This window comes from Phocoena phocoena, chromosome 3 (genome assembly GCF_963924675.1).
Source record: "Phocoena phocoena chromosome 3, mPhoPho1.1, whole genome shotgun sequence".
Classification (NCBI taxonomy): Eukaryota; Metazoa; Chordata; class Mammalia; order Artiodactyla; family Phocoenidae; genus Phocoena; species Phocoena phocoena.
The window spans coordinates 93,298,107-93,313,419 of NC_089221.1; the positions used below are offsets into that span (position 1 = coordinate 93,298,107).

General features: G+C 39.6%; 1 protein-coding gene across 1 annotated transcript in view; it reads left to right on the top strand.

The window, feature by feature from the left end:
- Positions 1-257: 257 nt before the first annotated feature.
- The window catches only part of NREP (neuronal regeneration related protein), a 28,578-nt gene continuing 13,522 nt past the window's right edge, over positions 258-15,313 (top strand). The window contains exons 1-2 of the mRNA XM_065874844.1: positions 258-302; positions 1,605-1,673. Of these exons, the coding sequence (XP_065730916.1) occupies positions 1,671-1,673 (3 nt within the window). The 5' untranslated portion in view covers positions 258-302; positions 1,605-1,670. The remainder of the gene's footprint in view (positions 303-1,604; positions 1,674-15,313) is intronic.

A 15,313-nucleotide genomic window follows, 5' to 3' on the forward strand; every position in this document is an offset into this window, starting at 1 on the left:
GAGAGAGAGAGAGAGAGAGAGAAAGAAACTGACTCTTAGAGAAAGAGACACACTCTTGGAGAGAGAGCGCGAGGCAGGGAGACCTTCCCCTCCTTTTTCCAAGGCTGCACTTCTTGGAAGTGAAGCTGGTTTGGGTTTTGTTTCCCTTCCCCCTCCTCCCTCCTCTTCCTCCACCCCTTTTCCCTCCCCCTGCCCCCTCTCCCCATCCCCCAGCTGTCTTTCTAGCATGATACCCTTTTTCATCCACATTTGTGTTTCAGGTGTAGAGAGGAGAGAGTGAACAGGGAGCGGGGCTTTTGTCTGTAAGTATATGCCATTCCCATCCCCGGCCGGGAGCGCTGCTTTCTCTTTTGTGTCGATTTCTTGCCGTTGCTCTTAGCTGGACCCTTCAACCCTGCAGAGTTCATGCTTCTTCCCTCTTAATTTTAAAGAGCTGAAGCGTGTACTTGGAGAAATTATGGCATTTTGGGTCCTACTGCATTAAGGCTGGAATTTAACTTGGGCTTTTTTTTAAAAAATGCACAAGTTAAGAGGGAGAATTCTTTTGCGAAGGGGTGGGGTTTTTTGCTTGTTGGTGTGGTTAATTTTTGTTCTTCTTGCTCATAAAGCATTGTTAGGAACTGTTTTGTTTCTTTTCATGAGATGCACTTTGGTGCATGCAAGCCTCCCCCACCCCCGCGCCTTTTATAAAATGAATTTGTGTCCCTCCATCCTTAGACTTTATTAACTCTTTCAAAGCTGCTGTCGCCTCCTGGGGTCTTTCCAGGCATTCGATCTTGCAACACTTTTTTTCCCTGCATTTTCTTATAAAGCAGTTGAACTTCAGGGGAGGGAGGGCTTAAAAATAACTGACTGCTTTTTGCTTGATGATGATGATAATCTCATTTGCATTTATATGTATCTGTAATACCATTATAGGAAAACTCGAAGAGCTTAAGATACCCTGTTAGAGAACTTTTAGTTTTTCTCCATTCATCTTAATTTTTGTCTTAACTTATGTTAACAAAAGAACTGTGTTCTGATGACACAAAGGTTGAGAGGAAAATCACTGCAGCATGTACATTAATGTTTATTTGGTTTAGGGAGAAGGGCATAATGGTGTATATTCCTGACTTTTCCCCCTCAGTGTAGTTTTTTTTTTTTTTTTTTTTTAAGCACGGAAGGTTATGTAATGCAGTGCCATTTCCAAAAATATCCACTCTGAGGCATTACACTACGCGGTGGAAGGCTGATTCCTATTCTGCTGTCTTGATTGCAAATATACTGCCAGTAGTATGTCTGGGAACAAAGAGCAGCCAGAAAACAATCTATTTTTATCACTTGGTTCTACTTTTAAGTTTGAACTCCTGCAATTTAAAGATGAACCCAACAATAAGAATAGCCCAGGACTCTGGGAAGCTAGGTACCAGGGATTCCTTTGTCCCCTATTTAAGCCTACAGCCGATTGAAAAGCTCTTTCAGAAGCCCCAGTGGTTACAATAATTTGCATGTAACTTAGCTTAACCACAGAAAATGGTTATTTGTCTGTAGCCTCTAAACAGGCTTTCTCATTTGCTGACCTGTGGTGTGGCAATTTGTCTACTGTATTTAAACATATTTTGCAGGTTGGTTGGTCTCCTTGGACTGAAGAGAGGGAGGGTGCAAGGCCAAGACTGTTAAGGATTCTCAAAATGGTAAGCATTGGTCATCAGAGGAGATTCTCAGTTGCTTCTTATCAGTCTTTATTCCATATAAATATCAACCACCCACCTTCATCCTGCTTGAACCCTCCATTGTTCCTACCCCATCTGACCTTTCAAAGGTTCTGTCTCTAGCCTGGGGAGCTTTGCAGTACAACAATTTATATGAACTGGATGTGGTGAATTAGGGATTAGGTCTTTTGATTTCCAATCATTTTGAATAGAAAACTGAAATTCCTCTTTCAGAAGTGGCGATTTATTTAACTCCAACAACAGAAACCATTCTGTTCTTTAAGAAGAGTGATATGTTGTGACATGCGTGGAAGAGGTGGCAGCAGTAGGGCTCAAACAAAGCAATGAGTCTTCTATTAGAGATAGCCAGAACTTATCCCCCAAAATAGGAGTCTGTGTCCAGCTAATCCAACAGCTATAGAATCTTCTGTCTTTAAAAGCAATATATACATAGAGCATGGACTTTTATATTAATACACTGTCTATTGTATCTCAAACATAATTAGTGTTTTTTTGTTGTTGTTGATTTATAACTTCATTTATGAGAGATATCTGCTCAGTTTTAGAAGATAAGCATGTTATCCTCTAAATGAAAGTGTAACTATTTCTGACAAGCATTATGATCCACAGAGGAGGAAGTTAAGTGTTTGATGACTGATTAAAGAAATAGATGAAATACACGTTATAAACAGTTGAATAAGTGTATTAATTTTCTTTGAAAAATTTCCTCTATGGAAATAAAGTTGAACTGAAAAATAGAACAGAAATGTCATGAAACTTTTCACTTAAGTACAGCATGTCCTCCTGCAGATGTTTATGCTCTTTAAAACACCTCTTTGCCACTTAGAGTGTGTGATTTCCAAATTTAGTTTTCATTTTTTCTTTTAAACGAGGGAGGAATTTAATGAATCAAAATTGAATCCGATGTACTTGATGTTTTCTTTGAGAACAATCCAAGTATAAGCTTCCAACGAGAAAAATGAATCAGAAGCAGTTAAATGAATTCTGTTTGAATTCTGTTAATAAGTAAGCTCTTATTTTTTGTATGTGCCTCACCTGTAATTTCAACAGGTGGGTGTCAAAGCACCTAATCAAATAGATCTTGTTTGGACATAGATTGATAATGACCAAATTAAGGAACTTAAGGTTGGAGGCAAAAGGGATGAACAGAAAATTAAACTAATCAGTAGGTTTTGTGCAAATGGTTCCTAACTCCATATTAAATTCCTAACTAGCCATTGTCATAGAGTTCTAGGATGGTAATAAAATAAACTGCTGCAAAGTATTTTTGTTTATTTAATTATCTTTTACTGTGACTGGCCACATCATCATGTCTTATAGCTCTTTATCCCAGAACCTTACCCTTTGTGTCACCATAGATAGACCATGAAGATTCATGTGTGTTGTGATACGTCAGGTGACCAGTTTGGTTGAACATCAATTTGACCACTGACTCTGCCAAAACTAGCCCTATAGATCAGACTCAAAGAGTAAATATCATGTTTCCATAGTAGTGAGCAGAGTGAGCTTTGTGGAAGGCAAGCATGTGTGCCAAAGCCGAGAATGAAAGTTGGAACGATTTGCATGCCGAAGAGCAAATTCAAGTTATTACTACATGTTGTCAATTTCTCACAGTTGTCGTTTATGTATGGTGGCAGAATGAGAAATCACAATTTGTTGCTCTTGGAAGGATTTTGAGTCATGGAAAAATTCTCACAACTTTTTGGTGATCCTTTCATCAAGATGTCAGTCCCTTTTGGCACAAGCCCATTGCCTGAAATGAAACCACCGACAGTTATTGTCCGTGGGTGATTCCAAGTAACTTTCTAGCAATTCTCTTATTCCAGGAGGTCTGAGGTCTTCAAAGTCTTTTCACATTCTAATGTAAAAAAAAAAGTTTCGATTGTGTTTTTTTTAAAACTGATATTAGAGGGGTCTTATACCTCCTTTTCTCCTTTTTGGAAAAATGAAGTTATTTTCTTTCCTTGATTAAAACAGATTACTTTGCTGATCTCTGTAACTGTCTTTTTAAAGACTTAGCCTGTATACAGTAGAAACTAGTACTAGGGAAGCAATAGAGTTAACACCTGGCCACCTCTAGAAAATATACAAACATGCCTTTTCTGTTAAATGTGTATTTCCATTTACATAATTTAAAACATTAAAGAGGATCTAGTTTCAGTGTATTTGAGCTGCTTAGTAAAGGGCCTATTCCAAATACAAATTTATAGTCAGCTCATTCCAGAGTAAGAAATTAACTAGTAGACTCCAGAATTCAAAACAGAGTGATTCAATATTTAGACATTTGACATACCCTAAAGTGATGTTTCACAACGATAATTTGAAGGCACTAAAGAATACTAATGTGCCTTTTGCATTACCAAAAAAATACAACTGCTTTGTTAACACTACAAGGCTTTAATCACATTGTATTCTGTGTAGGGGACCCTTTGGGCACAACTCCAGGGGGCACCATTTACATAGACTACAGTTCATCTGGGGTTGTGCATTCTAGGAGGACTGTTAAAAGTTTTAATTTTGAGTGTGGTTTGCCTTATCTTAGTTTTCTAGAATTTTTTTTTTAATAACTCATCCCTCAGCCTTTTCAGTTTTCTAGTAAACATACGTTTTTCTAGTCCCCACCCCACCCCCTTCTTTGCAATTAACAAGATATTGTGAGTCTGCAGAAATCTTCAGCATTTCTTTAATTTATATTTGGCTTTTTGTTAAATTTAATTTCTAAGATTATATTTTATATGGGTCCTTGGTTTTTACTTAGCTGTTTTATTTTAAAGGTACTTGCTTCAGGTACATCACTGAGAAGAAAATACTTCAGAATGAGCAGATGGGTCTTATTGAATAGTTAGAAAAACTAAATTATTTAATTCAATGTCAAGAGTAAGTCCTTATTTTCAACATGACTACCCTCTGTGCTGTAAACTTGCCTCCAAGTATGGATGTGCCATGGATTCACAGTGGCATAAGCATGGGCTCATTATGTTTTAACAGAGACCTAGGAATTGGAACAATTTTAGATTCTCTCTAAGACCGATGCTGAGCTTTTCAAAAAGATGAGTTGACTCCATTGTACCATTCATAGAGCTCTGCTTTCTGTACAGTCTGTGAAGTGGCATTCATGGGCTTACAACGAGACTCTTTCAATAATCTCTCCATTAACATAAGGTTTCCTTGTTTGAAGAAAAATACAAAGATTGCGGAGGGATGAGGTCCTGTTGGTAGCTGTGCCGTTGGGTTTTGGAATGTAAATTTACAAGTTGCTTAGTGATTCTTGATTGTGGAGATGCTGAAAAGTACCTAGGAGGGTAATTTTAGATGGTATTTTCTCTTTCACCAGGTCTTCTAGCACACTGTGAGGGGAGAATTGGGAATTGTTTAGGGAATGAGGACAGTAGGGATGGTCTATCTGGGTTTAGCCCCAGTCCTGCTTCCTCTTGAACTAAATAGATATTTCAGGCAGGAGAAGATATTTAAGCAGAAATCTTGGAATAAACAGTTATTTAAAGTACCATTCTATTTTTTTGTTTGTTTGTTTCTTCTATTTTAACCTGATGCAATCCTTAAAAACTGGCATGTAAATCAGATCTTCATAAATACACTGAAGGAATTCACTTTATTTTAAACCCTAAGATGAATACTTTGAAATCAGAAAATACACTTCTAAAATATGAATACTTTAGTAAGCCAAATGAGTAACCTCCAGATTATGAGTCTTATACATCCTGTTCACTTACATTGGACCGACTGGGAGCCTTGGAGTGAAGTACTGTGGCCTCCTTGCTCTTGCACATATTTTTTTAAATGCTGTTTCTGGCTGGAAAGTCTTTTAAGGTCTTATTCTCACAACCAAAGTGAAATGGAGGGTTGAGATAATTATCTGAATAATTATGCTTAAAACAAAAAAAAAAAGTTGATTTTTGTCTGATTCATCTTGGCTATTCAAAATGTTGCTGGAGTGAGGTAGGAGTGGGAGGGATTTGCCTGAATTATCTGAATAATTCCTTTCTTATACAGGAAAAAACTAGCAATAAGGAAATCTTACCAGCAAATCCAATTTGAGTATACCAGAAAATATATTGCATGTACATGGACTGTGTCATCTTAGTTGATCAAGATATATTTTTAAAATTCTAATTTTAAACCACTCCTTTGCTTTGTACTGGAAAACAGGTTAACCATAAATCTCAGCCCACAGCTGTAGAAATTATGGTTACTAAAAATATTACTTATTGGTTCTAAATTTATCTGAAATGGGTATTTCTGGACATGTTTTGCACCTAAGGACAGCTTCAAGAATCTCTCATCTCAGTGGTTTAAAAAACAGCAGTGATCCTGAAACTGATCTATTAACACATGACAGTATTAGCAGCTCTAATGGTTTGGGACTTAAGCATTAGCATGGCTCTCAACTAAATTCTAAATATCAATTCAGTTATTTGTAGCAGTGACATGGTATTAACCTAGTGTAACACTAGATTATACTCTCTTGCATTATTTGTTAGTTGGATCCATACATTTCTTTCACTGACCAGCTAAATTATAGGCTCCCAGAGGGTTTATAAACTTCATATATAGTGCTTAATAAAGTATTAAATATATGTTAGAAGCTCAGTAAATATTTGGTCTATACATGCTAATACCTATTAAGTTGGACTTTCAAAAAATTAATCGTTAATGACTTAATCTTGTTTAGTTTTCGTGGACTAGAAGTAATTTGTATCCTTCCATTCCTCTAAAGAGCTAGGAAGTTGAAGTGAGTGTAATTTTAGTTTCCACAGGAAATTATTTTCCTTCCCCCCCTTTTCTTTTTTAATGTACCTCAATGGCATATTGATTGTTTTTAATAAATTTATTTTATTTTTTTTGGCCACGTTGGGTCTTCGTTGCTGCAGGTGGGCTTTCTCTAGTTGCAGGGAGCGGGGGCTACTATTTGTTGTGGTGCGCAGGCTTCTCACTGCAGTGGCTTCTCTTGTTGGGAGCATGGGCTCTAGGCACGCGAGCTTCAGTAGTTGTGGCACACAGGCTCAGTAGTTGTGGCTTGTGGGCTCTAGAACGCAGGCTCAGTAGTTGTGGCGCATGGGCTTAGTTGCTTCGCGGCATGTGGGATCTTCCCAGACTGGGGCTTGAACCCGTGTCCCCTGCATTAGCAGGCGGATTCTTAACCACTGCACCACCAGGGAAATCATCCATTATTTATTAACAGGAGAAAAAAAATGTGCTTAAGCCATAAAGCCACTTACCCAAAAAGAATGGCTTGCAATTGCTCACCTTTACCAGCATTTAGAACCACACTCTGAACAACCTGGTACGATGCTAGCTCTCCAGGTTTGATCTAGCTGTGGTACTCAAAACTCACAGCAGCTTCTCCTGCAGTCCTAAAAATCCCCTCTGGGATCCAGGAGGACCTTTGCTCCCAGTTTTGTACTTTGCTCCCAGTACACTTCCACTGGTACTTATTTCCAGGATAATCTCATTCTGTGATATTATGAAAGTGGTCCCAAGAAAACAAAGATGCCATGTCTGAAAGTACTGAAGAAAATGAGAAGAGTGAAAAAAAAAAAAGAAAATGAGAAGAGTTAGCAGTAGGGTTATGCATATATTCCCATGTCAGCTGAACAAGTTTTTGTTGTTGTTGTTGAGCATTTTCTTTACGCTTAGTTCTTTGCATTATGGAAAGTGCACATTTGGCCAGTGGCCTCAGTGGATTTATATTTTAGTTGTGGCAAGAAGACTAATATGCATGACAAACTTAAACATTGTCTTGCGGTATAATCTAGTGCTAAATTGTAAAATGCAGAAGAGTGGTATTATTGGGGACTGGGGATTATAGGCAAAAACTTTTTTTTAAGGAGGTAGAAATTCAGCTAGACCCAGAGATGACAAATGTATGGCATGTGTGCCACCACTGACTCCTGCTATATACCTGTGGCAGACATTGCTAATCAGTGTCTTGACGCTCATTATTATTATTCACCCTGAATATGATTTCCCAATCCTCACAATCTTGTTCTGTTAACAACTGATTGGAGTGGGCACAAAATTTGAAACTCAGAAGCTCCTTGAGAGCAGGTACTATGCCTTCTTAAGATTTTTAGGGCTTAGCATCAATCCTTAATAAGTATTGAGTGAATGAAGAATTAAGAATATTCCGGTAGATTTAGTTGAGAGAAAAGCATATTTCTCATTAAAGAAAAGTATGCTTACAGGAGTGAGCATAATGCATTTTTACTACGGTAGGGAATGTCCTCCTCCCTGTTTAGGGCCTCTATGCTCTCAAAGACAGACCTCACACACTCGACCTAGAGGTTGAGGACTTGATGTGCTGAGCCAGAGGAAGCCACTGAGCGGGCATCTTGGAGATGGCCCGAGGCTCTCACTCAGGTTCCAGCCTGTCTCAGGTTCTTTGCGTTTTGATTGTGCCCAACAGAAAAGGGCACACACACTCACATACACCTTCTGATTGATTGTAAGCTTAATTTACTGCTGCCTCTCACTCTCTTTGGGTCAGGATGGAGTGGTGGAAAAGAAAGAAGGTCCCTAGCTGGAAGGAATTGGGAAGGGAGCATACGCTTAACCTCTTTCTTGGGAGAAGGTGGCAACACTTCCACTGGTAAATGCCAGAGGGTTCGTCAGTGTCCACTTGGCCAGAGAGGGTGTTGCTGCCGTGCCAGCTGCATGAAAGGAGGCCCCATGCGTCCCTTCTGTGAGGCTAACTGGGTGTAGCCATGTGCTAATCAGTTGTAACCACACACACCCAGCTGGTTCTCTCTCTCTCCTTCTTCCTGATTAGCCAGATGTACGTATTCAGAGTTCAAGCCAACACTTACATCACCATAATAAAATTGTTTACAATTTGAGGCCTACAGGCTGTTACTAATTTAGTCAGTAGTCTAGTGACCATCATAAGGGAATCTTGTCACATGATACACAAAAGTTGGGGAAAGCCAAGACCAAGAAGGATTTTTCTGGAACCTCTTCTGGAAACAGCACAGACTCAGAAGGCATCAGCTGCAAGGTTTTCAATATGAAACGATTTTACCGGCTCCTTTGGCCCCTTCAGATGAGTTTGGACTCATCCCTTAAGTCTCTCAGTAAGTGACATAGGTAAGCACTGTTCCTTGAATTCCTTAAGCCTACTCCCACCTCATACTTTCAAGTATTTTTTTTCAACTTCGGTGTTTAAACCTTCATAAGTTTAATTCCTGTGGCTGGGCAGCCATGCCAGGAACTATGTGAACTCATCTTTTATTTCTAGCTACTATAGCATATATTTTCTTAGAGGGACCAGGCCACTTGTTATTCTGAACATGCCCCAGGAGGCCCTCCCTCTGTGCCTTTGCTTACTCAGTCCTAGAAAGAATGCTCCTCCTGACAAAATAAAGCTCTTCTTCCAGACTGAATTTAAATGACAACTCCTCCATGAAACTCACCCCAGGACATCCAGCAGGAATGATCTCATGCTCCTCTGTACACTCATCACACAACAGTCTACTTGTAGCTGGCTTCTTTCTGCATGCTTTTCTACCCTCCAAGATTGTAAACTTGAAACACGAACACTGACCACTAGTAAGTGAACATCAGGCCTCTTTTTATGATAGCAGTTGAGGCTGTGATGCCTCATTTTTTTCCTTTTCCTCTACCAGGATGGTGAGTTCAGATGTGGGAAAGTTTCATCATTTAGCGGGAACTCTAGAACAGCTAGTGAAGTTGATTGGCATTCTTTTCCTACAAAGTAGAAGGAACCCCTAACCTTCATGGACCTTAGAATAGATTGCACCTCCATGAACCACTCTGACCACTGCTCCAGTACCTGTGTAGGAACTGGCACACTCTTAGTGATCGATACATGTCTGTGGAATAAATGAATGAGTCAGAGCTCAGGGATACGTGGAGATCTGTTATTTCTGGGCAGAACCGGGTGGTTCACCTTGAGATTTACAACTAGTAATAGCCCAACACTTCGCAGGGTCGCGACAGTGCAGATTGTAGAATGTATGACCCAGGAAATGAGATCACCATGGACGGGTGATGAATTTGCTGCTGAAAACCCCTCTCGCTGAATAAAGAAGGCTCAGTGTTTGTTAGGGAGGTAAAAGGGGAGAGTTAAGTGAAGTCTAAGCACAATACAAAACCAGTTCTGTAGTTCTGTGCTCCCTTCCTCTACACTTCTTTAGACAGAAGAGGCCCCGAGAGTGTCCAGAAGGTTAGTTCAGTGTGGTCTGCTGGAAGAGGACTCTCATCTTTAGGGTGGAGTCACACATCCATCCAGAACACTGGCTGTGGGGTGCCGTTGTGCTCCAGGTTATCAGTGGTGTTTTGCCAATGGTCCCAGTTTGCCTCTCAGCAGTCTGACTAAGGCATTCATGACGGTAGAGCATCATCTGCTCTGGTTTCACAAGGTAATGAAATCTTCTTAAGTGAAATGATTGCCTCTTATTACCTTAGAATGGTTTCCAGTCTAAGCTTTGTGCCTGAAAAGTGTTAGGATTATCTCGCTGGAAGTATTTTTAAACCCTTGATTTTACACTATCCTTGTTTATCCTCACTTTCATAGACTAAAATACAAACATAATTCGTGTTTGAAAAGGAGAAGGAGAAGATATTTAAGAGAATGTGCTTGATGAAAGGAAGGTCTCTTTGCCCCTTTTAAGCTGAAATTGGGAACCAGAGCCATTGACTGGAAAGAAAGGGAGAATGGCTGAATAGTTGTTGCCAGTGAAAATATGAGCCAGAGACTCATACCAATAGGCAATTAAAACAAGAGGGAGATTCATAACGTGCACAGAAGTTTTGGTGTCGTTGCCCGGTTCTAGCTCTTCTCCCTTCTCCACTCCAGCCCTTACTCAGATCACCATCACACACCAGTGTCCTTTGATTACTGGGGCAGGTAACAGCCTTCCTGTCTGAATTGTATTTGATACAATTCCAGCAGGGAAAAATACTGCAGTCCAGTGGCTGAACAGGGAGAAATCTACAAAAGTTGTGTTTAAAATGGGTCCAGGCATTTTGAGGTCACTTTTATTGGATAAAGTCAGTGTCAGATATAGAACCCATTCTTGGACAGGAAAGAGTAGAAATTAGAAGATACTGCGTGTTTGGCAGCCAGCGTTAAGAACTGTCAAGGAAAAACTAGCGTCTGTAGTTAGATGAATAAAACTTATTGACTAAGATACTTATAAACATGACCCAAGTAAGGGATTGTTTTCAAGCACTTTACTAAGAAGGACTGTTTCTTGTCCTTCATTGTCGTCATAGTGAAAGTTACCAAAAGGCTTACTGAGACCATGAGGGGAGAGTCTGTTCTTGTGCACCTTTGCCAGGTGGTTGCTGAACCTGCGTGCACTGTTGGCAGCACATGGTTGAACATTTAGCCTAGTGCCTGCTGCGTTGTAGGGACTCAGTTAACACTGGCTGAGAGAATGAATACTGGGCAGGGAACGGACCCACTGTTTGAAAGATGCGATCTCATGTACTTTCTGTGGTTGCATGGCTAAGAGAATTAGAATTTGAAAAGATGAATTCATTAACTAGCCCTCTCCTTTCCTGAATAGATATCCAGGATTTGGTGGCTTAGCTCTGAAAAACTTTTTTGAGAAAAAAAAAAAAAAAGGGTTTTCTTTGCTACTTTGGCACTTCCAGCCCAAGGTCATGGGACATTTTCTTTGATAATATGTTCATTCTCTAGAGCTGAAAGCTACCTACTAAATATTAAATGCTTCACAGAAAGTAAGTACTTGGTAACTAGTTCTTGATTTATTGATTGGATAATCAATTAATATATCTACTCAACCAATTCAGTTAATAGAGCATCAAAAATTCTGCCTACATCTTCTTGGAGCCCTTCTCATCTTTGTAATTTTGATCCTTAGTCACCTGGATTTGACTGTTTCCAAAGCCTAGGTGCTCTGGACTGCAACTAAGGCTCCATTTCATGTGCCCTGTGGAGACTTAGGTCTAATTATACATCACAGAATGCCTCTGGCCTTTGGATATTTTGTTCATTTCTTGATAATAGAATCTCAAATTGTTCTGATCTTGTTATCAAGGTCTGGGAGTCAAGTCTCCATATCTTTTCATTTCATCTTCATTAAGCCTATGCTTTTTTTTCATGAGGACTCCTTTTGAAACTTTAATTTTCTTTTACAGGATTAATTGTCTACACTGTCACAATCAATTCAATCAGAAATTCAATTAAATTTGTTTCTTTGGCATCATATAAACAACTCATCTGATAGTTAATGTGAATTTTTACCAAATTGATCAGTATTCTTACGTTGTTCAGACAAACCCAGAGGGGCACTATGTCTTTGACTGATTGAATACAGTACTCTGCCTGTAGTCTGAGGATCAGATACTACTTTCCTTGTTATTTTCTATTTGTTACCTTCATGATAGAAATAACTAATAATTGGCTTGTTCCCTGATCTCTATTTTTCCATTTTTCTGTCTTTAGTACTGACTGCATTTCTACTACATTAATTAAAAGTTTCCAAATGGAATCGGGTTAAATTTTTTTTTCTTTCTGAATTACTATTCTTAGTAGTTTCCACACTGCCTCTCTGGTCTAATAAGTGTTTATTTTCTTCCTCTTCAACTAGGATTACTTTATATGTAGTGTATGGCTTGTATATCTGTATATCATTGGTAAAGATAAGAGTTTAATTCTCCTTTGACTAAACAGTTTGTTCTGAAATTGAAATTTTGAAAAGCAAAGTTACAGTGAACATGATTTCAAAGGCATCTGATGAAAGAAAAATATTCTGGATTAGACTGTCCGTTACTAGGCCATCAGAGAAGAAGTCATTTGAGAGTTCATTTAGGGGTCATATGAAAACCATTTGGTTTCTCAGCAAATGCCCTTTGTAATTAGCTGCAGTGTTTGCTAGATATTTATATTGTGCTGAACATTTCCTTCCAGGGAAAACTGAAAAAGACAAAACTGTGGTGATAGGTGTTGCTGGGGTTTAATTAGATCCGCAGCCCTCATGTAGCCAAGCGAGAGTTGCTGCTCTAAGAGTAGTCTTTCCCCAACTACTGTAGTGACATGTGGACGAGCACACCCTCTGTGCCCTCAGACAGTGCTGATTTTTTTAGGTAAGTTATTTTTGAGGGCAGCTATTTATCAGAAACACAGCTGGCAGAGTAACAGATATTTCTGAGAAAACTACTCTTGATAGTAGGTGTCAGAAATCTATCTAAATTTCATCACAAGGGCACTAAGTGTAGGTGCTCAGCACCTACTTGGGGGTTGAAAACAGGCCCCAGCTCTCAGGAGCCTCATGACGCCACTGCAGGTAGCTCTGGGGAAATAGCAGAGAAGATCAATATTGAGAGACTGTGTTCTCCGAGAAGAGAGACTGGGTTTGCATCCTGTCTTTTCCATTTCTTGGGTGTGTGATCTTGGGCAGGCTCCCTGACTGCTCCCCCTCAGCATTCTCATCTGTCAGACTGTGAGGGTGATGATAATGACAGCTACCCCAGATCCACTTAGTCCTTGTGTGCTGGACCCTGTTGCCAGGGCTTTACAGGTATTGATGCACTTCGTCCTTGCAACAGCACCCTGAGGATTAAATGAGTGTGCCTGGAAAACATGCCTAAAATTAAAAAAAAAAAAAAATTACAATGAACTCTAGTATGCATTGCCATGGAAAACTGTGGGTCTCCAAATTTACATACTCTGCCCGTGTGGGTTCCAACGACCCTCATGCATTGCTCACAGTTCTCTTCCTTTGGAGTAGTATAGTTTTGCTGATTGGTTTGCAATGGAAGAAGGACTCAGGGGGAAAAGCCCAGAAGATGTCAATGTCAATGTATTCTGTTGTCGCAGAATGCAGTCAGGACTTGGAATGAAGTTCTGAGTTTCCAAAGCTGGCTTTTTTGCGTCAGTTGGAATATGTGATCCCTTTCCCAGGGAATTTAGCCTCCTAATTTGGCATTCCTTTTGCAGTTATCTTCACAACTCTTGAAGTATTTTTGGGGTGACTCCCAGTACCGAAACACCTTGTCTATTTGGGTTGGTGGCCGCCCCCATAGGTCTTCTCTGCTTCCCATGGTACTGCCTGACTGAGCCTTTGTCAGGGAGAAGACTTCTACTGAATCAGACCAAGCTGTACTCAGTGGGGCTGAAAATCCAGGTGGTGTACAGGGGCACATCCATCCTAACCTTATTCTATTCCTCTTGTACTTTTAGTTTTTTGCCAGTTTTCATAGAGGACAGGTTACTGGAAGCCTCTTAGTGCCCTGTTTGTGACCTAAACACTTACAGCATGCAGATACGGATCTGGCTATATTTTCCCCCTTTTTAAAGCCAAACTTCTTATAAGATAATCAACTAGCTTCTGATTTAAACCAGTTTTAATTACACCCTCTCCACAACAGAAACCATTTTCCCTCCAAATTTGGTGATCTGTTATGATGCTGTTTGCTGTTAAAGAGTTATCAGTCTTTGAATGACCAAGACGGTGCAAGACAAGCACTGAAGTGTGAAATGTGTTTTGCTAAATGCTGAGCGGTTTGCAGCTGCCAGCAGAAGAGGGTGCATTGATGGAAAGCAAGAATAACTTCTTTCGGAATGAGCACTTTGGGAGAAAATACACACTTTCTGGAAAAGTCAGTCTTGCTCATGTCATCAATAGGAATGCTTTGAAATGTCCACAAGCTCATCAAAAGCAACTGGCTATCTCATCATTCATCCAGATCAAGAAGAACCCCAAATCCTTATGTCCAGATAAATAAATACCTATTGCACTAGCCTTTGATTGAGGGCTTTAGCGAAAGAAATCTGAGTTTTGAGGACTTATTCTTCCATGTTGTTGGTGAAAAGTTTTATAAGATTTTAGTGGATGGTGCAGTAACTTCAGGACAAGAGGAAAGAAAAATCAGTATTCTTGGTGAGTAGAAATCAGACTTCTTATAGTTGTTTGAAACCCAGCATACCTAAAATTATTCAAACCAGCTAATAAAAGCAAGTCTAGATGTTTCCTATTAACCTTGGAATGTGCTTGGAAAAAGTCCTGCTAGTTCCAGATGTCTAGTATTGGAAAGCATATCAACAGCGTAACTCTCATTTGTGGCAGAGAATACAGTTCAAAAATTCCTAAGTGCAGTTTGGTGCACTGGGGCCCAATATGGTTTTCTTTCTTTCCTTCCTTCCGTCCTTCCTTCCTTTGTTTTCCTGTTTTTCAGTCTTTTGCTCTCTCTCTTTCTTTCTTCCTCTCTTCCCTCCCTTCATTCCCTTTCATCCTTCCTTCTTCTTTTCTTTCACCTTAAAAGTAGGAGAAACATTGCAAGATGTGGTGTTTTTCTGATTTCTTGGTTACAAATGAAAACCAATTTATATAAGGGAATAAGGTGGTCCAGACTTAGAACTCAGACGTGTTAAGTAAATATTTATTCTGGTTCCACTCCAGGGAGGTAAAGATTTTATTAACATATTTGTTGAGGTCATGGGGCGAGGAGAAGCTTATGCTGTGCTTAAATGCCTGAGGGGCCTTTTTTTTTTCTTGCTAGTTAACAAAGGCCAGTATTTTTTTTCTGCTGAAAAGAGCAAATGTCTTGTTTTGTGGCCTGCACTTTCTTATTGTTCACTCACAAACTGCTTAATC